Below are 26,449 nucleotides of genomic sequence, written 5' to 3'. Positions count from 1 at the left end.
ATATACCTGAGGCCCCTACCCCTTTCTTCTTCTGGATAACATGGCACCCTTTGAGGCCTAGGAGGCTTGAGTTCCTGCTCTGGGGTGAGAGTCAACTCTCTCCCCTCTTTCCAGTCAAAATGGCCCCCACTTCAGTCAACAGCTAAAGGGGACCATGCTTCCTCCCCGGCTACACAGTCGTCCCCCCCCACCCCCCCCTGCCCCCCACCAAGTGGATCCTGCTGGTGGGAGTGGGTGGCCACCTCAGCCTTCACCAGCCCCCCTAGTTTCCTGGGGTTGCCACCTCAGCTCATCTACTGGGAGGACCACTCACCTCTGCTGTGTTGGTTCCCCTCCTAACTGTAGTCGGGCCTGCCCCTGCTAGGAAGTACAACACAGGTGTACTCCACAGAGCATCATGAGAATAACCCCCCCCCCCTGCCAGTTCTGCATCGTCTCCTCAACCCCTGTGCACTCTTCTCCTCCCTGCCCCCATACCCCTGGCTGCAGTTAGCTGGTGTCTGCTTCCTCCCGGCCCCAAGGGATGGCCAGACAACCAGAAAGAGGCAGTCCTGGTACAACTGCTTTTGCCTTGACCTTCTCTTATCTTTGCTCCTGCCGCTGCAGCCAGACTTTGTGCAGCTCTTCTCCCTCTCTCCCAGAAAGATGGCCGCTGGCATGCTCTGGCCTAGAATGCCATGCTTTAGGCTGGAAAGCAGGCTCCGAAAGAGGGAGGGGAAGGGAAGCTCATGAGGTGCCCCACTCCTCCCCCTCCCAATGAAGCACAGAGCCTGGTGGCTAAATTCTTCTCGACTCTGGACCGTACCTTATCCACCATGGCACACGGCTCTCCCTCCCAACAACCCCTGGCACTGTTGCCAGCATGTCTTTTGCTGTACAGGCTCTCTTGCATGCGTGCCTCACTTTGTGAGGTAGGTGGGCCCGGAAAGGGAGAGGAAAGCCCCAACCTCCAGCCAAGCTTCCTTTCCCAGGCAAAAGAAGCCACCTTCCAGCCTCCGGAGCATTTGCGAACCTTGAGCCCCCTACCCTGCAAATCTGGTAGCTAGCCCCTGCGCATGCGCGCCCCGCTTCGAGTGGAACAGCAGACCCCGTACGGAGGCGGGGAAGAAAGAATCTGAGGCCCCGCCTCCATAGGTTCGGCCGCCCCCGGTTAATAAACTGGGGGCGATTGTGCCCCAGGGAACGTCCCGAGTTATGTCCGCTGCCTCCGCCCTCCTTTTCTTACCTTGGTGAGGTCAGTTTGGCTCCCAGGCTCTGGCCCTTCCCCAGCCTCCCTGGCTCCAGCCACGTGGACCTCTTCTAGCGGGAAGACGTGGCTCCGCCCCCAAGACCCATGCGCAGGCGCAGTGTGCAGCCTACCCACGCAAACTGTAGGAGGGAGAACCTCGAGGTGGCTGGTGCTCGTGGGGTGCGGTTGGTTGACATATCAATTGCACAGAGAAAGCCGCAGGTCCTAGAGACATCGAGATCCAGGTAAATTCCCTGGGAGCGAAGCGGCCGTAGACTTTGGGAGAGCAACAGTTTGCTACTAATTTCCTTTCCAAATACCCTGGCCCTGCACGGTTTCGTTCAGCTTCCCTTCCCCCCCCCCACGCCGTGGGAGGCGGGAAAATAAGAGAATATTTATTAGTGAATTGGGGAGAGAATGTAATGACAAAATAATAGAATATAAAAGGCAATCTGGGAAATAGAATATGTATTTTATATAGATAATGTATCATATCACTGCATGATTTGCAAAGCGATTTACCGATAGTATTTAAATTTTACGGCTGTCCTGGGTGGTCGGTTCTATTATCCCCGTTTTATAAACGGAGCAAACAAGTTAAGAAATTTGCCCAGAGTTGTGCTAAATTGTGATAATCTCAGTGCCTCACCCAGAGCTGGTGCTTTATAAATGTTTATTCCTTTCCATTTCAATGACTGCTCTATAAGCAAACTGGAATCCGAGACCAGATTAGGGAGCCCTAAGCACTCCACCTGCTACCTAGAGTCCACATTATTCAATGAGTAATTTGTTTCTTTAAATCATATTAAAAGCTACCCGGGCCAATCCTTTCCTTCCCCTTCTTCAAATCTCCTCCTCTCCCCTCCTCCCTCTTCTCCTTGCCCCTCCCTTCCCTTTCTTGCTCTTCTCGTAGACATTTTGTGCGCCCATTTTGTGCACTTTTGTGATCTACTTTTTACTGGCAGTTGGTGGTGACCGCGAACCAGGTTAAAAACTCTCTTTCATAGTAGCTCTCCTGGACCCTTTAGGAATTAGTTTGTCAAAGATGCTTTGCAGCTTCTGTTGGATTCTTAGATTTTAGCAATGAGGTTCTTGTTTGAGCCGATCCAGAACCTAACTTCCAGTTATTCAGCCTTAATGTTGAATAATACAGTGCTATGGAAATGGGGGCACAGAAATTTCCTGTTGCCAGTCTGCTCTTATGGAATCATCATGGAATAGATCGGTAGGAATTAGGAGTGTCTTTGGCGTTATATCAAATCAGTCAGTCAGTAGGCATTTATGCCTACTTTGGTTCAGGCACTGAAAGATATAAAAAGAGGAAAAAGACAGCCCCTGCCCTCAAGGGGCTTACAGTCTAATGGAGGGAAACAACAAATAAACAGACAAACAAGCTATATACACAGTAAATAGGAAATAATTAGCAGAGGGAAGACACTAGAATGAAGGGGGTTTGGAGAAGGCTTCCTGGCAAAGATAGAATTTTAACTGGACTTGGAAGACAGAGAAACCAAAGGGAGGAGATGAGGAGGAAGAGGGTTCTAGACATGGAGGACAGACAGAAAAAGTACCCAGGACCCAGAGCTGAGGGAATATTGTTCTTGAAATAGCCATGTCAGTGTTACTGGATTGAAGAGTAGAGTGTTGAGGAGTAAAGTGTAAGAACCTGGAAATAGAAGGGGACTAGATGATAAAGACTTTGAACACCAAAATAGGATTTTATATTTGATCCTAGAGAGGATTGAGAACTACTGGACTTGACTGAGCAGAGGGGTGACATGATCACACCTATGCTATAGGAAGATAATTTTCTCAGCTGAATGGAAGCTGGATTGGAGTGGAGAAAAACATAGTAGGCAGACCAACTCAAGAGGAAAAGGAAACAAGCATTTATTAAGGGCTTAACTAGGTACTAAGTGCTTCACAAATATTATCTCATTTGGTCTTTATGAAAACCCTGAGAGGTAGGGGTTATTATTATCCTCTGTTTTACAGATGAGTCCCTTGAGGCAGACAGAGGTTAAAGTGACTTGCCTAGTGTCTGAGGCTGGATTTGAACTCAGCCTCCTGACTCCAGGCTCTGTCTACCACACTGCCTAGGAGCCAGATTATATATTGATTGTGTCAATATATATTGACATCTTTGCTTTCTCTACTGAGTCCTTTTTTGGTGGAGGGGTTTGTAATAATGGGGGTGCTATGAACCTGTGATTACATTGAGGAGGAAAGTAGTGAGGAAACTCTCTACCCCATGCAAAAATTTCTAATCTTAAAGAGTTGCCTGGGGGCAGTGAGAGGTTCCATGATTTATTCAGGGTCATAAAGCTAGTTTTTAGGAGTCACAGGTAGGACTAGAAGCCAAATCTTCAGGCCTCCAAGACTGTCAGGTAATGATTTGCAGTACTGGGAATCTTGTCTCTTGCTCTAGGTGGGTATTCCATGTCATTTACATTTCTTCATATTGAAGGACATTGCCCAAATGCCACTAAAAGAAGAAATTCCGGAATCTCATTCTCTCTGACTGTGTCTTCCTTATCCCAATGTTCTCTCAGTTACCACTGAAGACAACTGGTATGATTTTATAAAGAATAAATCAGGAGTCATAGAATTTAGAGTTGCCAGGAATCCTAGAAGTCCATCCATCCCCTCTGTTTTCATGCCATGCTAACTTCCTCTCCTTATTTTTCCCCCCAACAGGGTTATTTAGACTTTCTTTCTCTAGCCATAACACATCTGGATCCCAACAAGAGGCTCTTATGACAGCCTTGTGGAAAAGATGGAAAGATAGATTCATGCTTGACAGTTCAGTTAGATGGCCTGGGAGCTGGTTGAGTAACTAGGGTTGATCAGCAGCCTTGCTAGCCTTGAGTTTAGTGCTCCAGAGCTCTGGCCTCAGCCCTTCTCTGTTGGATAGTTTTATCAATGCAAGAAGGAATGAAAGGCATGGTGGTCCCACTGGCAGGTGATATAGCAAGATGAGAGGGACAGCTATCAAGAATTAGGTGGCTGAGGGGGCAGCTGGGTGGCTCAGTGGATTGAGAGCCAGGAGATGGAAGGTCCTGGGTTCCAATCTGGCCTCAGACACTTCCCAGTTGTGTGACCCTGGGCAAGTCACTTAATTCCCATTGCCTAGCCCTGACCACTCTTCTGCCTTGGAGCCAATACACAGTATTGATTCCAAGACGGAAGGGAAGGGTTTTAAAAAAAGAATTAGGTGGCTAAATCAGAACACAAAAAAGCCCACTAGCCAGGGCTGGGTGAAAATATAAGCCTAACTGAATGAAACCTAGTAGGAATGAATCTAAATTGTTGTACTGAGGTTTCAAAAGAGAAATCAGCTGTTTCAGTTCAGGAGGGAGAGACTTGTATTCTTGTAGGTTGTGTCACAAAGACTTCAGAGTTATCTTGTGACTGCAAGCTCAAAAGCCATCTACGGTGTGAGATAGCAGCCAACAGTCTCTGCTGGGATCTCAAGCTACTTTAATAGAAGGGTGGTATCCTGGTGTTTAGGCCTGTTCCGTATGAGTAGGCCTCCTGTTAGGAGAGAGAGCATCATGTATGGGTATCCTACAACAAGAGGCTCAGGCCCTCTCTTCATTATCTTCCTTCTCTTTTCCCTTCTTCCTCTTGTTCAGCACACTCTTTCTGCACTTGAACATGAAGGGATGAATCTTCCTCCATGGTCAGGAAAAGGTTGGCCTATGAAGGTTACATGGTACATTTGAAACTTTGGGGGCCCGTTTTACAGGTAGAATTATGTGATGTCATCAGGATCTCCCAGGCTCATTGTCTGGAATCTTCTGAGTCATTTGAGCACAGATACTTGGTTGAGATGTTAAAATAGAAAGGATTTGGCAAAGGAAAATCATTGCTTATTAGAGCTAAAGGAATACCTACCTACTTGATGTGGCCACTGATGACAGTAGTCTCAGGAGAGTTGACAAGTTACTCTCATCTCATTCCCTCACCCAGGGGGAATCAATCAGCTCTCCCTTCCAGACACTTCACCAGGACCAGAAAGATGGAAGCTGGTCCAACAACTTCAGGTGAGGGTAAAGGGGTGAGAGGAGCCAAGGGACTTCCTAGGAAAGCCCCTAAATGGAGAAAGATTGTAAATCATGAAAATGTAGTCCCTGGTGGTGGGTTGTGGGAGGAGGGGAAGAGGAAAAACTGGAGGGTGATGGAGCTAAAGAGAAGAGGAGGCTGGGGAAAGGGGAAAGGCTTTGAAAATGTTTGGGATCCTTTTCCCTAAGAACTTGGGGAGATGAGTGAATCCCACCCATGACTGGTCCCTATAAGACCTCCTCTTGGTGCTCCACCTGAGAGCACCTGGCAATCTTTCAGATGAATGGTTCAAACTCTTGAGCAAAGGTTGAATAGGTCCTCTTTTGATAGCACCCTGGTATGATTGAATGGATGGTTTTTAGAGGGATGAACTTTTTCAAGGATGTCTTGGGGGAAATGGAGTTGGAGGAGAAAGAAGAGATAATAATTTGATGCTGGTGAACAGGGATTGAAGGACACTAGAGATCTAACTGATAGCATAAGAGATGTGTAAAACTCTGGGTGTTTGGGACTGTCCATTGAGTTCTGGACAGACCTAACATCATTCTGAGAAGATCTTTGATTTCTTCTCTGTACCACCAGTGATAAGCAGATCGAAGTATAAGAGGGAAAATTATGAGACTGACCATAAATTAATAATTTTATTAATCAAAAGTAATAGGGGAAAGAGATGGGAAAATAAGAGAGATGAAAGATACTTTCCTTATTGTTCCATTTTGCATGCTATTCTGCAGCCGCAGGTAGCGCTATCCCTAGCCATGCTCACAATGCAGTCCAGTCAGAAAAGAAGAGTGAAAACCCCTCTTGCTTCAGTTTATCAAACCTTGTCTCCACCCACTAACTTTCACACATCACATCTCCGGAGCCAATTAGGGGGCAGTGCAGGACACATTGTCCTGACCCCTGTCTTGTGATCTCTTGCTGCCTTTTTCCAGCTGCCATTCAATCCTTGTGAATCAATTCACCCAATGATTTCCTTTCATAATCCCCACTTCCCGTTGAAGATCAGTCAGACTCATGACAGTAGTTGTACTTGAAAGGGGAAGGGTAAATTTCCTTCTCCTTCTTACAATCTGCCCCCCCTCCCACCCCCCACCAAATTCTTTGGAAGACCAGCATGTTAAATCTCCTCACCTGGAGGAGTGATCTAGAAGATTAACATGCTGGTCTTCCAATGAATTGTTCTCCATATGGAGCCTATGAATTTAAAGCTTCTCTTACTAGAGGTGTATAAAATATTGCACGTTACATAGAGGAAATTACATCAATTTGGGGGATAAGAGGGAAAGAAAGAAGGAGAAAATGATTGATAGATGCATTGACAAAAAGCCAATTAGGGGGCACTCCTCTTTGGCATAAGAGTTTATATTCAGAATAAATGATTGGTTCCACCGCCTTCAGTTCAGATCACAAAAGGGATTAAGGTTAGTCTGGAGCTCAGGAACTTGCTCTAATCTAAGTCTCTAAGCCTGATTTGATTGTGTCCTTCATATTATTGTGATTGTTGTCATTGTTCAACAATTGTCTTCATCCCTGAAGAGCTATCAACTCATGGTTCAGCATTAGATTCATTATCAACCTGTTTTTGTGTTCTGCCATTCGGTGTTACATGTAGCTTAAAAGTCCCACCTAGCCTTGAAGGCCTCTATTTCCACTTCTACTGTCATTCCTGGTACCAGGTCTCATATGTAAGAGAATAGAGGAGTGTCCTTTCTCCTATCTTAAAAGAGGGTCTTCCTCCCTGATTCCGGGTTGGTTCCTATTCGTTTTTGTTTGAAATTTTTAAAAAAAAGCCTTAGTTTCCCTCTCTTGCCCAGGCTGGAAGTGTTGAAGTACTGTTTGGCATTAACCTGTTCCAGGTTTTTTTAACCTGTGCTGGTTCAGTCCTCTCATTTAGGCAGCCTGCTGGCTCTCCCCTTCCAGGGGTTCCTGATATTTTCTGCCAACTTAGCAGTTGGCTTTAGGCCTACTTTGCCCTAGAACTCCTGAGCGCAAGTGATCTTCCCCATCAGCAGGGACTGACTACTGTAGGCATGTGCTATGACACCCGGCTTTACCTTCCTATTGATCTGCAGGTTTTTGTCCTAGGTCCTCCACCACTTAATTGTCCCAATTCAAGTCATTATGCTTTTTTGATCTGGGAAATTCCAGCATTCCTCATTTGTCTCTGAGTTGGTTTCCATTCCCCTTGGACAGCTATGGGAAGGAGAAGCAGGAAGCATTCAGTCTCTCAGCCACTATCTGGAGTTGAACCTGAGTTCATGCCCTACTCTGATGATTATTCTTTGTGTTGCCTTGGGCAAGTCATTTTTCCTACATGGGCCTCAATGTCCTTAGCCATAACATCCCAGGTTAGGTAGTATTTGAGGGCCCTTCCAGCTTCAGATCTATGTCCTCACTCAAGATTCCAGAGAAGTTGTCTGGGATCTTGGTGAAAGCAGCCTTTGGGAATGGAATAATGGAGAAAGTTGGTATGGGGGGGTAGTTGAAACACAGTGACCCTAGAGACCATATTCAAGGACCCTGGAGTAAATAGGGATCCTAGATCCAAAGCTGGAAGGGGCCTTATAAGTCCTGGTGAAGAGAAGACTATCATTTCTCAGGAAAAGAAATTGAGGCTGTGGAGACTTTTTTTTTTTAAACCCTTACCTTCCGTCTTGGAGTCAATACTGTGTATTGGCTCCAAGGCAGAAGAGTGGTAAGGGCTAGGCAATGGGGGTCAAGTGACTTGCCCAGGGTCACACAGCTAGGAAGTGGCTGAGCCCAGATTTGAACCTAGGACCTCCCGTCTCTAGGCCTGGTTCTCAATCCACTGAGCTACCCAGCTGCCCCTGCTGTGGAGACTTTTTAAAAAAAGTTTATTGATACCTTTTGTTGGTTCTTATCCCTAACTTCCAGATACACTGTTGTTGGTGTCCATTGAACGCTCTCTTGTAAATAGAAAAAAGTTGACCCAATCCATATCTGACAGCCTCAGCAACATTCCATATCCATAGTCTCTCCATTAATCCAAGGGACTTGAAGGAGGGGTGTGCTGGAGCCAACGCTTATTGGCTAGGATTGTTCAGATTTTAGTGTGAGCATTTATACCGCAGAAATTTCACTCTAAATCAAGACTCCATTTCTTGTCTGGTTGCTTTGACCAGACCAGTCATGCCAAATAGAAAAGGATCCTTTTTGGAACATAAACTGAGAACCATAAAGGAACATTTTCTGTGTTGTATTGTTATTTTGTTTTGTTAAACATTTCCCAGTGATGTTTGAATTTGCTTCAAGCTTCTGAGTTAAACACCTTAGATTTAAATTGAAGAAAGCATTAACAATGCAGATTAAACTAAAGTGTGAATAAAGTATGAACTAGTTAAATGATGCCCCCCCCCAATAAAAAATAAACTAAAGTGTGTACGTGCATGGCCAGACACTCATCTCCATCTCAGTGGCTTAGCAGTATCTAGCATGTCCCTCGACTGGGTGAGTTCCATCATCTGCCCTTGAGACCCGAGGTTGGTCTTTGCAGTTACCCTGAGTTGTGGCTTTTGGTATTGATTTTGTGCAGATTATTGGGTGTGAGGCTATATATTGCTCTCCTGTTCCTACTGTTCTCTGCTTCATTTTGTTCAAGTCTTCTCTGTTCTTCCAACTTCTTCATTGACTAAATTTCTTAAATGCAGTAATATCCATTTAATCATCATTTATTCAACCATATTCCAATCAATGGGTACATATTTAACTTCCAATTGTTTTTGCTACTGTAAAAATGCTTCTGGGAATATTTGGATGTATCTGGGACCAGTATTTCTCTTCTCTTGACCTCCCTGGATTACATACATGCAGTACTCAAATTTCTGGGTCAAAGAGTATGAACAATTGAGGAACTTTTTTCAAGTGGTTTTCTAAAAGTGTTGAGCAAATTCACAGCTTCACCAAGAGGGTATTAGTGAACCCATTTTCTTGCAATCCTCCAATAATGACTGTTTCTACTCAGATGGATTTTTCGTGTACCCCAGGGAACTCTACGGCCATAGCAGAGCAGGTGCTATTCGGCGTTGGTATAGAGAGCTTCCTGTACTGGTGAAATCAGGTCTGGTAAAAAAAAATTGAGAAATAGCAGAGCACATTGTGTTGTATGAACCTTGGCACAATGTCTGGGACAGAGGAAGCATTTTGATATGTGCCATTCATTTATTTGTTGTGAATGGAAGAGAATATTCTTGAAAGGCAGCAAGGTTTAGTCTAGAGAGAAAAATCTGGCAGAGTCATAAAGGCCAAGGCCGAAGTCCTTTCTTTGGACCATCAGACTGACTGGGGGCCCCATGGCAAGGCATTTGACCTCATCAGTGCTCCCTCACCCTGGACAGTGCTTTCAGACCATCAGTTATACCCCAGATCTGCTTGGTTATGGAAGCTTCTTTATCTTATCAAGAGTTTCCAACATGAAAAAATCGTAAGTCCAGACCAAAAGCAAAATAAGAAGGCTAACAACAAAGTATTGACACAAAGAAGCCAGAACCAAGAGGGCAACAGTATATTCACCATGATGACAATAAAATGTAATTTTAAAAATGTAAATGACAACAGAGCTCAGGTTAATTACAGTGACTAATGGTCACAAAACTTTCGGAATAAGTATCCCTCTACTGGATAAAGAGGGGAGGGGGCTATGGGTACAGGGTGTTATGTTTGTCATCAAAGATAGTAGTTGTATCAGGTTTGCCAAACTCTTTATTTCTCATAAGGAAGAAAGAGGAAGAGCAGTTAAATGGGGGAATCATTCTACTCTAAAATCCAAAAGGCATTAAGAAAACTTGAAAGGATGACATAAAATGGTGTCCTTAATTTAATTCCATTTCTGGGCCTTGGTGGGTGAGTTTTAAAAAGAATGCCTGATTGGCATCAGCCTGAAGTCAAGTATGAGGATAAATAGAACCACTTTACCTCGATTCTGGCAAAAACCTAGAGGAATGTTTGACCCTGAATCAGTTCTCCCCTAATTTCCTTTAGTCTAGCGCTCCTTAACCCATAATTTATCAATAGACTTTAGGGAGTCTGTGAGGGAAAAGTAATACATCTTTATTTTCCCTAACTTATACTAAGTAATTGTGAACTTTTAAGCAAAAACAATTATTGTGGCTTCACGTAACTGCCAGAGGGGTTCACATGACAGCAAAAGGTTTGAGATCCCTAGCTTTAACCTGTATCCTCATAGCCATCTGAACATCTTCACCTAACAGAGAATTGATCTTTGACCCTGCTTTGGAGGTGGGTAGGCTGGTGAAGCCTGGGTCTTAGGCAGGGTGCTCACAGTGTCTGTCCAATAGAGGAGGCAGAGATTGAGAGAGTAACTCTGTCTTCCAATACTCCTTCCTATAGTCAAGAAACGAGCTTCCCAAGAGAACTGGCATGAATCTGACTCAGAAGAAAGGGAGGGAAAGAAAAAGAAGATCTATGAATGGACTGTAACCGAAGTGGGAGATACTTGGATTAAGATGAAGCATACAAAAGAAGCTTCCTTCAGCTCCAAAAACCTTGCTGCCCTCTCCCAACTTCTGAGTGAGTGTCTTGAGGAACAGGAACCCCTAGGGAGGGATTTTCTCCAGGAATCTACAAATGGAGCCCTGCTTATTGAGGAATTAATTAGTAGTCCTATAGAAATGGGGAGGCCCTGAGAAGGAACAGCGCCCAGTGGTAGAGAATGATGGAGTCAGCTGTGGAAACCAAAGGGATAATGATGTTTCTGGGGCTGCCCTGCTCCTGAACCTTCCTGGTTATTCAGTGGCCCCCTTGAAGGATGCCATCTTCCTCTTGATTGGTGATACTACTTTGGAGTGCCCACATGACCTTGGGGATCCCTTGGGCTGCTCCTTTCTCAAATTCTTTGGCCCTTGATTTCTCTGCAAAAGCTGTTTGTCCCCACTGTGAGGTTGGTGGTGGGGTGGGGAGGAGTCCAGGGTTCAACCTGCCTGGAATCAGGAGCTCTCTCAGCACCAGTGACATGAGGGAAACTTGTCTTTTTCTTCCCCAGAGGATCCAGTCATTAAAAAATTCCTTGCGACTGATATGAAATGCTATTCCACTAATAAGGTAAGTATAGTCCCCAGGGTTAAACCATTATGGGAAAATATAAAGCATAGAAGAGTGTCTCATGGGTAGCTTCGAGCCCTCTTAAGGAGAATTAGTAATAGAACGTGGCAAATTAGAATTCACTGGTTTCTCTCAAGATGGTGCAACCAAGAGAAAGCAAAGAGGGACATGGGGTTAGAAGTTGACCCTAGGATGGCAGGCACTTACTTCCAGACCATTTGTACTTCCTCTATCATTGTTCCCAAACCTTTGCTTTTTTTTTTAAACCCTTACCTTCCGTCTTGGAGTCAATACTGTGTATTGGCTCCAAGGCAGAAGAGTGGTAAGGGCTAGGCAATGGGGGTCAAGTGACTTGCCCAGGGTCACACAGCTAGGAAGTGGCTGAGGCCGGATTTGAACCTAGGACCTCCCGTCTCTAGGCCTGGCTCTCAATCCACTGAGCGACCTAGCTGCCCCCAGCCAAACCTTTGCTTTTTACTTCACCTGGTACCCCCACTCAACCTCCCTGATTGTTCTTGCACATGGAATTGTCATGCTGTGACATCTATATTTATTTATTTTTTTGTGTTCAGAATAGTAGAATGGAGCTTTAATTAGCTATTTTCCTCTTTTCCCCCATTTGAATTAGTTTATTTAGTCAATTTAGAACATTATTCCTTGGTTACAATAATCACATTATTTCCCTCCCTCCCCTCCACCCACCCATCCTGCAGCCAACGCAAAATTTCATTGGTTATTACTTGTGTCCTTGATCAGAATTGTCATTCTCGGTCACTGAGACACTACCACTACTACACTACCTTGATCAGAACCTATTTCCATGTTGTTGGTGTTTGCACCAGGATGTTAATTTAGAATCTACATCCCCAGCCATATCCCTTCGATCCATGTGTTCAAGCAGTTGTTTTTCTTCGTTGTTTTTCCTCCCACGGTGTTTCCTCTGGATGTGGATAGTGGTTTTCCTCGTAGGTTTCTCCAAGTTGTTCAGAGTCACTACATTGCTACTAATGGAGACGTCCATTACATTCAATTGTGCCACAGTGTATCAGTCTCTGTGTAAAATGTTCTCCTGGTTCTGCTCCTCTCACTCTGCATCACTTCCTAGAGGTCATTCCAGGTCACATGGAATCCCTCCACTTTATTATTTCTTTGAGCACAGTAGTATTCCATCACCAACATATACCATAATTTGTTCAGCCATTCCCCAATTAAAGGGCATCCCCTCCTTTTCCAATTTTTGGCCACCACAAAGAGCGCAGCTAGTAATATTCTTGTACAAGTCTTTTTCCTTATTATCTCTTTGGGGTACAAACCCAGTAGTGCTATGGCTGGGTCAAAGGGCAGACAGTCTTTTAACACCCTTTAGAGGGCATAGTTCCAAATTGCCCTCCAGAATGGTTGGATCAGTTCACAACTCCACCAGCAATGCATTAATGTACCAACTTTGCCACACCCCCTCCAGCATTCATTACTTTCCATAGCTGTCATGTTAACCAATCTGCTAGGTGTGAGGTGATACCTCAGAATTGTTTTGATTTGCATCTCTGTGATTATCAGAGATGTAGAGCACTTTTTCATGTGCTTATTAATAGTTTTGATTTCTTTAATTGAAAATTGCCTATTCCTGTCTCTTGCCCATTTGTCAATTGGAGAATGGCTTGATTTTTTGTACAATTGGTTTAGCTCTTTATAAATTTGAGTAATTAGACCTATGTCAGAGATTTTTGTTATGGAGATTGTTTCCCATTTTGTTGATTCCCTTCTAATTTTGGATGCATTAGTTTTGTTTGTACAAAACCTTTTTAATTTGATGTAATCAAAATTATTGATTTTACATTTTGTGATGTTTTTCTAGCTCTTGCTTGGTTTTAAAGTCTTTCCTTTCCCAAAGTTCTGACAAGTATACTATTCTGTGTTCGCCTAATTTACTTATAGTTTCCTTCTTTATATTCAAGTCATTCACCCATTCTGAATTTATCTTGGTGTAGGGTGTGAGGTGTTGATCCAAACCTAATCTCTCCCATTACTGTCTTCCAATTTTCCCAGTAGTTTTTATCAAATACTGGGTTTTGGTCCCCAAAACTGGGATCTTTGGGCTTATCATAGACTGTCTTGCTGAGGTCATTTATCCCAAGTCTATTGCACTGATCATCCTTTCTGTCTCTTAGCCAGTACCAAATTGTTTTGCTGACTCCTGCTTTATAGTACAGTTTGAGATCTGAGACTGCAAGTCCTCCTTCCTTTGCATTTTTTTCATGATTTCCCTGGATATCCTTGATCTTTTGTTCTTCCAAATTAACTTTGTTATGGTTTTTTCTAATTCTGTAAAAAAGATTTTGGTAGTTCAATGGGTATGACACTAAATAAGTAAATTAATTTGGGCAGGATTGTCATTTTTATTATGTTAGCTCATCCCACCCATGAGCAATCAATGTTTTTCCAATTGTTTAGATCTAGTTTTAATTGTGTGGAAAGTGTTTGTAGTTGTGTTCATATAGTTTCTGTGTTTGTCTCTGCAGATAGATTCCCAAGTATTTTATATTGTCTAGGGTGATTTTAAATGGAATTTCTCTTTCTAATTCTTGCTGCTGAAATGGGGTGGAGATATATAGAAATGCTGATGACTTATGTGGGTTTATTTTGTATCCTGCAACTTTGCTAAAATTGTTCATTGTTTCGACTAGCTTTTTAGTTGACTCTCTAGGATTCTTTAAGTAGACCATCATATCATCCACAAAGAGTGATAACTTGGTCTCCTCCTTGCCTATTTTGATGCCTTCAATTCCTTTATCTTCTCTAATTGCTACTGCTAGTGTTTCTAGTACAATGTTAAATAATAGAGGTGATAATGGGCATCCTTCTTTCACTCCTGATCTTATTGGGAAGGCTTCTAGTTTATCCTCATTACAGATGATATTAGCTGATGGTTTTAGATATATACTGTTTATTATTTTTAGGAAAGGCCCTTCTATTCCTATACTTTCTAGTGTTTTCAATAGGAATGAGTGCTGTATTATATCAAAGGCTTTTTCTGCATCTATTGAGATAATCATGTGATTTTTGTTCGTTTCCTTGTTGATATGGTCAATTATGTGTATGGTTTTCCTAATATTGAAACATCCTTACATTCCTGGTATGAATCCTACCTGGTCATAGTGAATAACTCTTGTGATGACTTGCTGGAGTCTTTAAAAAAAATTTTTTTTAAAACCCTTAAATTCCATCTTGGAATCAATACTGTGTATTGGCTCTAAGGCAGAAGAGTGGTAAGGGCTAGGCATTGGGGGGTCAAGTGTCTTGCCCAGGGTCACATAGCTGGGAAGTGTCTGAGGCCAGATTTGAACCTAGAGCCTCCTGTCTTTAGGAATGGCTCTCAATCCACTGAGCTACCCAGCTGCCCCCTGAAGTCTTTTTGCTAGTATCCTATTTAAGATTTTTGCATCTATATTCATTGAGGAGATTGGTCTATAGTTTTCTTTTTGTTTTTGAGCTGTCTGGCTGTGGGATCAGTACCATATTTGTGTCGTAAAATGAATTTGGTAGAACTTCTTCGCTTATTCTGTCAAATAGTTTGTATAATACTGGGATTAATTGTTCTTTGAATGTTTGTTAGAATTCATTTGTGAATCCATCTGGACCTGGGGATTTTTTCTTCGGGAGTTCTTTGATGGCTTGTTCAATTTCTTTTTCTGATATGGGGTTGTTTAGGTAATCTATTTCTTCCTCTGTTAGCCTAGGCAATTTGTATTTTTGTAAATATTCATCCATATCATCTAGATTGCCATATTTATTCCCATATAATTGGGCATAATAGTTTTTTTTTAAAATATATTTTATTTGATCATTTCCAAGCATTATTCGTTAAAGACATAGATCATTTTCTTTTCCTCCCCCCCACCCCCCATAGCCGACGCGTAAGTCCACTGGGCATTAGATGTTTTCTTGATTTGAACCCATTGCTTTGTTGATAGTATTTGCATTAGAGTGTTCATTTAGAGTCTATCCTCTGTCATGTCCCCTCAACCTCTGTATTCAGGCAGTGGCTTTTTCTCGGTGTTTCCACTCCCATAGTTTATCCTTTGCTTATGATTGGTGTTTTTTTCTCCTGGATCCCTGCAAGTTGTTCAGGGACATTACACCACCACTAATGGAGAAGTCCATTACGTTCGATTATACCACAGTGTATTAGTCTCTGTGTACAATGTTCTCCTGGTTCTGCTCCTCTCGCTCTGCATCACTTCCTGGAGGTTGTTCCAGTCTCCATGGAACTTCTCCACTTTATTATTCCTTTTAGCACAATAGTACTCCATCACCAACATATACCACAGTTTGTTCAGCCATTCCCCAATTGATGGGCATCCCCTCGTTTTCCAGTTTTGGGCCACCACAAAGAGCGCAGCTATGAATATTTTTGTACAAGTCTTTGTGTCCATTATCTCTTTGGGGTACAGACCCAGCAGTGCTATGGCTGGGTCAAAGGGTAGATATTCTTTTGTCGCCCTTTGGGCATAGTTCCAAATTGCCCTCCAGAATGGTTGGATCAATTCACAACTCCACCAGCAATGAATTAATGTCCCTACTTTGCCACATCCCCTCCAGCATTCATTACTTTCCTTTGCTGTTATGTTAGCCAATCTGCTAGGTGTGAGGTGATACCTCAGAGTTGTTTTGATTTGCATCTCTCTGATTATAAGAGATGTAGAACATTTCTTCATGTGCTTGTTAATAGTTTTGATTTCTTTATCTGAGAACTGCCTATCCATTTCCCTTGCCCATTTATCAATTGGAGAATGGCTTGATTTTTTGTACAATTGATTTAGCTCATTATAAATATGAGTAATTAAACCTTTGTCAGAGGTTTCTATGAAGATTTTTTCCCAATTTGTTGTTTCCCTTCTGATTTTAGTTATATTGGTTTTGTTTGTACAAAAGCTTTTTAGTTTGATGTAGTCAAAATTATTTATTTTACATTTTGTGATTCTTTCTATATCTTGCTTGGTTTTAAAGCCTTTCCCCTCCCAAAGGTCTGACATGTATACTATTCTGTGTTTACCCAATTTACTTATGGTTTCCTTCTTTATGTTTAAGTCACTCACCCATTTTGAATTTATCTTGGTGTAGGGTGTGAGGTGTTGATCTATTCCTAGTCTCTCCCACACTGTCTTCCAATTTTCCCAGCAGTTTTTATCGAATAGTGGATTTTTGTCCCAAAAGCTGGGATCTTTGGGTTTATCGTATACTGTCTTGCTGAGGTCGCTTTCCCCCAGTCTATTCCATTGATCTTCCTTTCTGTTTCTTAGCCAGTACCAAATTGTTTTGATGACTGCTGCTTTGTAATATAGTTTTAGGTCAGGGACTGCAAGGCCCTCATCATATGTGTTTTTTTTCATTATTTCCCTGGATATCCTTGATCTTTTGTTCTTCCAAATGAACTTTGTTATGGTTTTTTCTAAATCAGTGAAGAAGTATTTTGGTAGTTCAATGGGTATGGCACTAAATAGATAAATAAGTTTGGGTAGGATGGTCATTTTTATTATATTGGCTCGTCCTATCCATGAGCAGTTAATGTTTTTCCATTTGTTCAAGTCTAGTTTTAGTTGTGTGGCGAGTGTTTTGTAGTTGTGTTCATATAGTTCCTGTGTTTGTCTTGGGAGATAGATTCCTAGGTATTTTATTTTGTCTAAGGTGATTTTGAATGGGATTTCTCTTTCTAGTTCTTGCTGCTGAGCTGTGTTGGAGATATATAGAAAAGCTGATGATTTATGTGGGTTTATTTTGTATCCTGCAACTTTGCTAAAGTTGTTGATTATTTCAATTAGCTTTTTGGTTGAATCTCTAGGATTCTTTAAGTAGACCATCATGTCATCCGCAAAGAGTGATAACTTGGTCTCCTCCTTGCCTATTTTGATGCCTTCAATTCCTTTATCTTCTCTAATTGCTACTGCTAGTGTTTCTAGTACAATGTCAAATAGTAGAGGTGATAATGGGCATCCTTGTTTCACTCCTGATCTTATTGGGAATGCATCTAGTTTATCCCCATTGCAGATGATATTAGCTGTTGGTTTTAGATATATACTGTTTATTATTTTTAGGAATGACCCTTCTATTCCTATGCTTTCTAGTGTTTTTAATAGGAATGGGTGTTGTATTTTATCAAAGGCTTTTTCTGCATCTATTGAGATAATCATGTGGTTCTTGCTAGTTTGCTTGTTGATGTGGTCAATTATGTGGATGGTTTTCCTAATGTTGAACCAGCCCTGCATCCCTGGTATAAATCCTACTTGATCATGATGAATGATCCTTCTGATCACTTGCTGGAGTCTTTTTGCTAGTATCCTATTTAAGATTTTTGCATCTATATTCATTAGGGAGATTGGCCTATAGTTTTCTTTCTCTGTTTTTGACCTGCCTGGTTTTGGAATCAGTACCATGTTTGTGTCGTAAAAGGAGTTTGGTAGAACTCCCTCTTTGCTTATGGGCATAATAGTTTTTAATGATTGCCTTAATTTCCTCTTCATTAGAGGTGAGGTTTCCCTTTTCATCTTGGATACTGTCCATTTGGTTTTCTTCTTTCCTTTTTTTAATTAGACTGACCAGTACTTTGTCTATTTTATTTGTTTTTTCAAAGTACCAGCTTCTAATCTTATTTAATTAAATCAATAGTTCTTTGACTTTCAATTTTATTAATTTCTCCTTTGATTTTTAGGATCTCTAATTCAGTCTTCATCAGAGGATTTTTAATTTGTTCACTTTCTAGTTTTTTAATTTACATGCCCAATTCATTGACCTCTGTCCTCCTTAATTTGTTAATATATGAACTGAAGGATATAAATCCCCCCCCCCACCCAGTACTCCTTTGGCTGCATCCCATAGGCTTTGAAAGGATATCTCATCATTGTCATTTTCTTCAAAGAAGTTATTGTTTCTATGATTTGTTCTTTAGCTAACCAATTCTGGAGAATCGTATTGTTTAATTTCCAATTGATTTTTGATTTACCTCTCTATGTACCCTTACTAATTATTATTTTCACTGCTTTGTGATCTGAGAAGTTTGCATTTATTATTTCTGCTCTTTTGCACTTGTTTGCAATGTTTTTATGCTTTAATACATGGTCCATTTTTGTAAATGTACCATTTGCTGCTGAAAAGAAGGTGTATTCCTTTTTGTCCCTATTTATTTTTCTCCACATAAATACTAACTCTAATTTTTCTAAGATTTCATTCACTTCTCTTACCTCTTTCTTATTTATTTTTTGGTTTGATTTATCTAGTTCTAATAGAGGAAGGTTCAGGTCTCCCACTAGTAGTTTTTCTATCTATTTCATTCTTGAGCTCCACTAGTTTCTCCTTTAGAAATTTGGATGCTATGCCATTTGGTGCATACATGTTGAGTACTGATATTTCTTCATTGTCTATACTGCCTATTTTCAAGATGGCTCCATCTACCTTCCTCATGTGTGTTTCTTCTGGTATTCGCTTGTGGGTTATGGGATAGTTCATTCCATTCACATTCAGAGTTATGATTACCAGCTGTGTATTTCCCAGCATTTTGATTTCTACTCCTTGTCCTACCTTTTCTTCTTTCACTATTTCCTTCTACACCAATGTTTGTTTTTAATCAGTCCCCCTAGTTCCCACTCTTATTTTACTTCCCTTTCTACCCCACTCCCTTCTTATTCCCCCCCTTATTTTCCCTACAGTCTTTCTAAAACTACCTCTCCACCCTCTCCCTCCCTTGTACTGCTTCCCTCCCCATCAATCAATTTGTTACCCTTCTATTTCCCTATAGGGTGCAAATCTATTCTCTGCCCCAATGGATTGGATTGTTCTTCCCTCTTTGGGTCAATTTGAATGCACATAAGGGTTGAGTATTTCCTATCTCCAACCTCTTTACCCTTCCAGTGTGTTGATGTTCTCTCCCTTCCCACCATGAGCTTCTTTGTGACATAAAAATTTACCCCCATTTGTTTCTTTTCCCATTTCTCTTAGTATTAACCTCTTTTTTCAGCTCTAGTTGTTTGTGTATATATACACACACATGTATGTGCATTTGTGCATACATATATCTGTATGCCTATTTATGTCTTGTCATTTCATCCTATACAGTTTGTCACTGTTCCCTCTAAGTGTAATTCTTCTAGCTGCCCAGGTGATAATAACAACTTTTTTCCCCTTTTAAACATTATTTTATTTGGTCATTTTCAAACATTATTCACTAGGAACAAAGATCATTTTCTTTTCCTTATCCCCCCTCCCACCACCCCTCCCATTGGCGATGCATGATTCCTCTGGGTATCACATGTGTGCTCGATCCGAACTCATTTCCATGTTATTGGTTTTTGCATTAGGGTGTTCATTTATAGTCTTTCCTCAATCAAATCCCCTCCACCCCTATAGTCTAGCTGTTGCCTTTCCTCGATGTTTTTACTCCCACCATTTGTGCTCTGCTTGTGGGTACTGTTTTGTTCTCCTTGATCCCTGCAGGTTGTTCAGGGATATTGCATTGACACTAATGGAAAAGTCCACCACATTTGATTGTACCACAGTGTATCGGTCTCTGTGTACAATGTTTTCCTGGTTCTGCTCCTCTCACTCTGCATCACTTCCTGGATGTTGTTCCATTCTCCATGGAATTCCTTCACTTTATTATTCCTTTTAGCACAATAGTATTCCATCACCAACATATACCACAATTTGTTCAGCCATTCCCCAATTGAAGGGCATCCACCCATTTTCCAATTTTTGCCACCACAAAGAGCACAGCTATGAATAATCTTGTACATGTCTTCTTCCTCATTATCTGTTTGGGGTAAAAACCTAGAAGTGCTATGGCTGGGTCAAAGGGCAGGCAGTCTTTTATTGTCCTTTGGGCATAGTTCCAAATTGCCCTCCAGAATAGTTGGATCAATTCACAACTCCACCAGCAATGAATTAATGTCCCAACTTTGCCACATCCCCTCCAGCATTCATTACTTTCCTTTGCTGTCATGTTAGCCAATCTGCTAGGTGTGAGGTGGTACCTCAGAGTTGTTTTGATTTGAATCTCTCTGATTATCAGAGATTTAGAACACTTTTTCATGTGCTTACTAATAGTTTTGATTTCTTTAGCTGAAAACTGCCTATTCATTTCCTTTACCCATTTATCAATTGGAGAATGGCTTGATTTTTTTGTACAATTGGGTTAGCTCTTTATAAATTTGAGTAATTAGACATTTGTCAGAGGTTTTTGTTATGAAGAATTTTGTTATGTTATTGTTTCCCAATTTGTTGCTTCCCTTCTAATTTTGGTTACATTGGTTTTGTTTGTACAAAACCTTTTTAATTTGATGTAATCAAAATTATTGATTTTACATTTTGTGACTCTTTCTGAATCTTGCTTGGTTTTAAAATCTTTCCCTTCCCAAAGGCCTGACATGTATACTATTCTGTGTTCACCTAATTTACTTATAGTTTCTTTCTTTATGTTCAAGTCATTCACCCATTCTGAGTTTATCTTGGTGTAGGGTGTGAGGTGTTGATCCAAACCTAATCTCTCCCACACTGTCTTCCAGTTTTCCCAGCAGTTTTTGTCAAATAGTGGATTTTTGTCTCAAAAGCTGGGGTCTTTGGGTTTGTCATAGACTGAGGTCACTTACCCCAAGTCTATTCCACTGATTCTCCTTTCTGTATCTTAGCCTGTACCAAATTTTTTTGATGACCACTGCTTTATAGTACAGTTTGAGATCTGGGACTGCAAGTCCTCCTTCTTTTGCATTTTTTTTTCATGATTTCCCTGGATATCCTTGATCTTTTGTTCTTCCAAATGAACTTTGTTATGGTTTTTTCTAATTAAGTAAAAATGTTTTTTGGTAGTTCAATGGATATGACACTAAATAGATAAGTTTGGGTAGGATGGTCATTTTTATTATATTAGCTCGTCCTACCCATGAGCAGTTATTGTTTTTCCAATTGCTCAAGTCTAGTTTTAGTTTTGTGGAGAGTGTTTTGTAGTTGTGTTCATATAGTTCCTATGCTTGTCTCGGGAGATAGATTCCTAAGTATTTTGTTTTGTCTAAGGTGATTTTGAATGGGATTTCTCTTTCTAATTCTTGCTGCTGAGATGTGTTGGAAATATATAGAAATGCTGATGACTTATTTGGGTTTGTTTTGTATCCTGCAACTTTGCTAAAGTTGTTGATTATTTCCACTAGCTTTTTAGTTGACTCTCTAGGATTCTGTAAGTAGACCATCATATCATCCGCAAAGAGTGATAGCTTGGTCTCCTCATTGCCTATTTTAGTGCCTTCAATTTGTTTTTCTCTAATTGCTACTGCTAGTGTTTGTAGTATAATGTTAAATAAGAGAGGTGATAATGGGCATCCTTGTATCACTCCTGATCTTATTGGCAATGCATCTAGTTTATCCCCATTGCAGATGATGTTGGCTGATGGTTTTAGATATATACTGTTTATTATTTTTAGGAAAGACCCTTCTATTCCTATGCTTTCTGGTGTTTTTAATAGGAATGAGTGTTGTAATTTATCAAAGGCTTTTTCTGCGTCTATTGAAATAATCATGTGATTTTTTTGGTTTGCTTGTTGATATATTCAATCTGTGAACGGTTTTCCTAATATTGAACCAGCCCTGCATTCCTGGTATAAATCCTACTTGGTCATAGTGAATGACCTTCCTGATCACTTGCTGGAGTCTTTTTGCTAGTATCGTATTTAAGATTTTTGCATCTATGTTCATTAGGGAGATTGGTCTGTAGTTTTCTTTCTCCGTTTTTGACCTGCCTGGTGTTGGAATCAGTACCATGTTTGTGTCATAAAAGTAATTTGGTAGAACTCCCTCATTGCTTATTATGTCAAATAGTTTCTATAGTATTGGGATTAGCTGTTCTTTGAATGTTTGATAGAATTCACTTGTGACTCCATAAGGCCCTGGGGATTTTTTCTTAGGGAGTTCTTTGATGGCCTGTTGGATTTCTTTTTCTGAAATGGGATTATTTAAGAATTCTATTTCTTCTTCTGTTAGTCTAGGCAATTTATATGTTTGTAAATATTCGTCCATATCACCTAGATTGGCATATTTATTGCCATATAATTTGGCAAAGACGTTTTTAATGATTGCCTTAATTTCCTCTTCATTGGAGGTAAGTTCCCCCTTTTCATCTATGATATTGTTACTTTGCTTTTCTCCTCTCCTTTTTTAAAATTAAATTGACCAGTACTTTGTCTATTTTGTTTGTCTTTTCAAAGTACCAGCTTTTTGTCTTATTTATTAGTTCAATAGTTCCATCAATTTCGATTTTACTAATTTCTCCCTTAATTTTTAGGATTTCTAATTTGATTTTCTTCTGGGTGTTTTTAATTTGTTCACTTTCAAGTTTTTTGATTTGCATGTCCAATTCATTGATCTCTGCCCTCCCTAATTTGTTAAATATGCACTCAGGGATGTGAATTTTCCTCCGAGTACTGCTTTGGCTGCATCCCACAATGTTTGAAAGGATGTCTCACCATTGTTATTTTCTTCAATGAAATTAATTGTGTCCATGATTTGTTCTCTAACTAACTGATTTTGGAGCATCATATTATTTAATTTCCAATTGATTTTTTATTTTACTCTCAACAATAAAAATTTTTAAGAGTTACCATTAACCTCTTCTTTTCTTTTAGGGATACATATCATTTTAACTTATTGGGTCTCTTAAAAAAAGGGTTTTTTTGCTTTGTTTTGTTTTGTTTTTCTTTTTTCCCTCTTTCTTAATTACCTTTTGATGATTCTCTTGAGTTCTATGCTTAGGCATCAGATTTTCTGTTCAGGTCTGGTCTTTTCTTTACAAATTCTTGGAACTCTTCTATTTTTTTTAAATGACCATACTTTCCCCTGTAAGAATATAGTCAATGTTGCTGGGTAGTTGATTCTTGGTTGTAGACCTAGTTCCCTTGCTTTCTTGAATATCATATTCCATGCCTTTTGATCCTTCAGTGTGGATGCAGCCAGATTCTGCATTATGCTCACTGTGGTTCCATGTATCAGAATGACTTCTTCTCGTCAGCTTATAATACCTTTTCTTTGGTCTGGTAGTTCTTGAATTTGGCTATAACATTCCTGGGTGTTGTCAGTTGGGGATTAAGTACAAGAGATGATCTGTGTATTCTTTCAATCTCCACTTTTCCTTCTTGTTCTAGAATATTGGGGCAGTTTTCTTGAATGATTTTCTGTAGTATTATTTCTAGGCTTTTTCTTTTGTCATGGTCTTCTGGTAGACCAATGATTCTTAAATTGTCTCTCCTCGAATGATTTTCTAAATCCTCTATTTTATGAATGATATGCTTCATATTTTCCTCAATTTTGTCATTCTTTTGCTCTTGTTTTATAGTGTCCTGCTGCTTTGTGAGGTTACTTAATTCTAGTTGTTGTATACTGGTTCTTAAAGAGACTGGATTTCATCCATGGCTTTTTGGTCATCCTTCTCTTTCTAGTCTGATTTTCTTTGGAGGTCATCTTTCATCCTCTTTGCCTCATCTCTCATTTCCTTCACCTCATCTTTCATCTTCTTTGCCTCATCTTTCATCTCCTTTGCCTCATTTTCAAGCTGGTTGATTTTGGCTTTAAAGACACTATTTTCTGTTTCCAGATGACTTATCTTAGTTTTTAAATACTTTTCCCAATTGTCTTCAGCCTCTCTTAATTGTGTTTTGAATTGCATCATTTTGAGTTCTTCCAAAGCCTGTATCCAATGCACTGGGATTGTTGATTTATCGTTTGATGATCCCACCTCCTGTGTTCCATTTGCTCTTAGTTCGTTGCCTGTACAGAAGCTGTCAATTGTAATTTCTTTATTCTTTTTCTGTTGTTTGCTCATATATACCCCTTCTTTGCTCCCTGTATTTGTCTGTGCTCTTGCTCCTCTTATTTTTTTTTTGTTTGCGGGCTTTCTGTCAGTCTCCCCTCTTGGAGGTTTGTCAGGAGATCTCTCCGTGTACTCTGTGGGGGATGGGTGTTGAAGCTTGGGCTTCCCTGACCTCTGAAGACTTTTGGTGGGATTAAGTTCATCTGGGTTGGGCTGGGTGTGCTCTGAGACCAAAACCTCCTGGAAGGCCGGAGCAATATGGAGGGTCTCCGCAGCTCTGACCAGGCTGCCTGCTCTGCGCTCCCTCTCCAGCTCCTTCCCCACCACCTATGTTCAATGCTCTGAGCCTGGCATGGCTTTCCCGCAAGGTACACCCTCCAGACCAGCGCCTTTGCCCGCCCAGAGGTTCCTTGCTGCCCCTGGAGGCTTAGTATTCTATGTGGGGGTGGAGGGGGTCCTGGGACCTTCCTTCTGCCTTCCCCTTAAACCCAAGTATTCTCGGATTCTGGCTTTTGGGGGGGGGGGCGTACCTTTTGGATTGAGTCCAGCAGGACGGTTCCTTGGTTCCTTGGACGGTCTTGTTGTTAGGTTTGATTTTCAGTCCCCTAGAAGCATTCAGTTTGTGATTGGTAAGGAAGGGTTTTCAGAGATCTGAACTATTGCTGCTTCTACACCACCATCTTGACTCCGCCTGGTGACATTTTTATGAATGGGAACCTGCTTCTTTGCTCCTAACTTTCTTTTTCTCTCTGCTTTACCTAGCATCTCTTGACCATGATGATAAAATATTTTGACTGTCTGGGACTCCATGAAGAGTCTTATAAAAAGAGTGATTTTTCACTGTCTTTGTAAGTATCTCTAGTGGAATTTGTGTGGTGGTGGTTTCTTTTTTGCTTGTTTTATTTGGTGGATGAAATAAAAAATATAATTGAGATCATGGGAACAAGGTTGCTGTAGGGTAAAACTGACAGATTCCCTATTGGAGCCTTGAGCCTGTGGCATCTGTTGTCCCTAGTGCCCCCAAGGTATTGCCAGCTGTACAGATGTAGCCCAGCCCTGTCTCTGTGGACCTTAGGGAGATAGGCTTTTGAACCTACCTTGGTTTGTCCAAACTACATCCTGATTCTTTTCATTTCAGGGTACACTTGTGATCTCATAGGAAAAGGAACTCCCACTTTGGGAATTCTCTCTACCAATGCAGATTTGCAAAATTCTCTCTTCCTTTTCATCCCTGCCACTACTTATACATAGCCATGAAAGGTTTCCTATGGCCCTGGGAGATTCAATGATTTGATTGTGAGCCTTCAGCCAGTGTATTTCCAAGGCAGGATTTGACCCCAGCTCTTGCTGCCTCCAAGGCCAGCACTCTCTCCACTAGGCAGCATTGTCTGGTCCTTTAGAGAGACCAGAAGAGTATTGCCCAGACTAGAAGGGCCTCAGCTTTTAGTAGCCTGCCTTAGTCTACACAATGGGGAGGAAGAGAGATCCTGGAGCTCCTGCTTCTCTCAGTGACTCTCTGTGTCCTTGCTCCCAGGTCCGAGAGCCTGATCCCCCAACCTTTCCTGAAGAGAGAAGCAGCTTATTGTAGAGAGAAGGCTGGAAGGCTTTCTCTCCTGTAACAAAGGGCTCAGAGGTTCTAAGCTTTGAACTGGGCATTTCGTGCCATGATCAAGGGTGGGCATGGTGGAGGGAGGGGGGGAAGGAAGGGCTGGATTACAGTCTGGAGCCTGGCCCTTCTCTACAAAGTGTATGTTTTTCTTTTCCCTTGGACAGGTATACTGCGGGTCGGATGAACTCAACAAACTTGTCATATAGACAGTCCATGATTCCTGTTCTTCTTGGAGAGAATTGGTCCCAAAGAGGACTCAGGAAATTCTGGCCAATGCCAATGGGGAACCAGTTTTGTAATAAAATGGATAAGGAAGCTTGGATGAAGCAGGATGTCTGTCAGGAGGTCAGTGCTGGGGTTTGGGGGAAGGTTATCTGCCATCTTTAATGCGAAGGCTCAAATAGAGAAATGACAATTTGCTTCTGTATTCTTCCCTGTCGTCCAGGACCTCATTGCCCAGAAAGTCAGCACTCCAAAAAAACCGAAGGACTTCCATCTGCCAAGCCAGTGATTTTCATTGATCCACATCGGTGCTGTCTGATGGCGGGGGCATGTTGTCAGTTCGTGAAGAGGAAACCCTGTAAAAGTGACTAATTGTTCATTCAATAAAGATTTCTGCAACACCTAA

At 41.2% G+C, this 26,449-nt stretch overlaps 1 protein-coding gene across 2 annotated transcripts; it reads left to right on the top strand.

Moving 5' to 3' along the window:
* Positions 1 to 1,179: 1,179 nt before the first annotated feature.
* LOC103103754 (speedy protein E4-like) lies at positions 1,180 to 26,449 on the top strand. 2 transcript variants are annotated; one of them, XM_056809768.1, is made up of 7 exons: positions 1,196 to 1,473; positions 5,201 to 5,274; positions 10,664 to 10,843; positions 11,316 to 11,374; positions 24,975 to 25,060; positions 25,986 to 26,166; positions 26,267 to 26,449. In XM_056809768.1, exons 1-7 carry the CDS (start codon positions 1,334 to 1,336, stop codon positions 26,330 to 26,332), a joined length of 786 nt encoding a protein of 261 aa, XP_056665746.1. In that variant the 5' UTR covers positions 1,196 to 1,333; the 3' UTR covers positions 26,333 to 26,449. The 2 variants fall into 2 exon arrangements, 1 of the variants encoding a protein (XP_056665746.1); XR_008914753.1 differs by lacking the exon at positions 24,975 to 25,060 and having other exon boundaries at positions 1,180 to 1,473.

The sequence above is a fragment of the Monodelphis domestica genome, chromosome X, assembly GCF_027887165.1.
Source record: "Monodelphis domestica isolate mMonDom1 chromosome X, mMonDom1.pri, whole genome shotgun sequence".
Lineage (NCBI taxonomy): Eukaryota > Metazoa > Chordata > Mammalia > Didelphimorphia > Didelphidae > Monodelphis > Monodelphis domestica.
Note: the sequence above shows the minus strand (reverse complement) of the source record. Positions and strands in the feature narration are given on the sequence as shown.

Bases quoted from the DNA above. Each gene is read 5' to 3' on its own strand.
- LOC103103754 (XM_056809768.1), top strand. From the start codon at position 1,334: ATGCGCAGGCGCAGTGTGCAGCCTACCCACGCAAACTGTAGGAGGGAG. The intron at 11,375-24,974 runs GTAAGTATAGTC...TGCTTTACCTAG, and splicing joins AATGCTATTCCACTAATAAG to CATCTCTTGACCATGATGAT. The intron at 25,061-25,985 runs GTAAGTATCTCT...TCCCTTGGACAG, and splicing joins AGTGATTTTTCACTGTCTTT to GTATACTGCGGGTCGGATGA.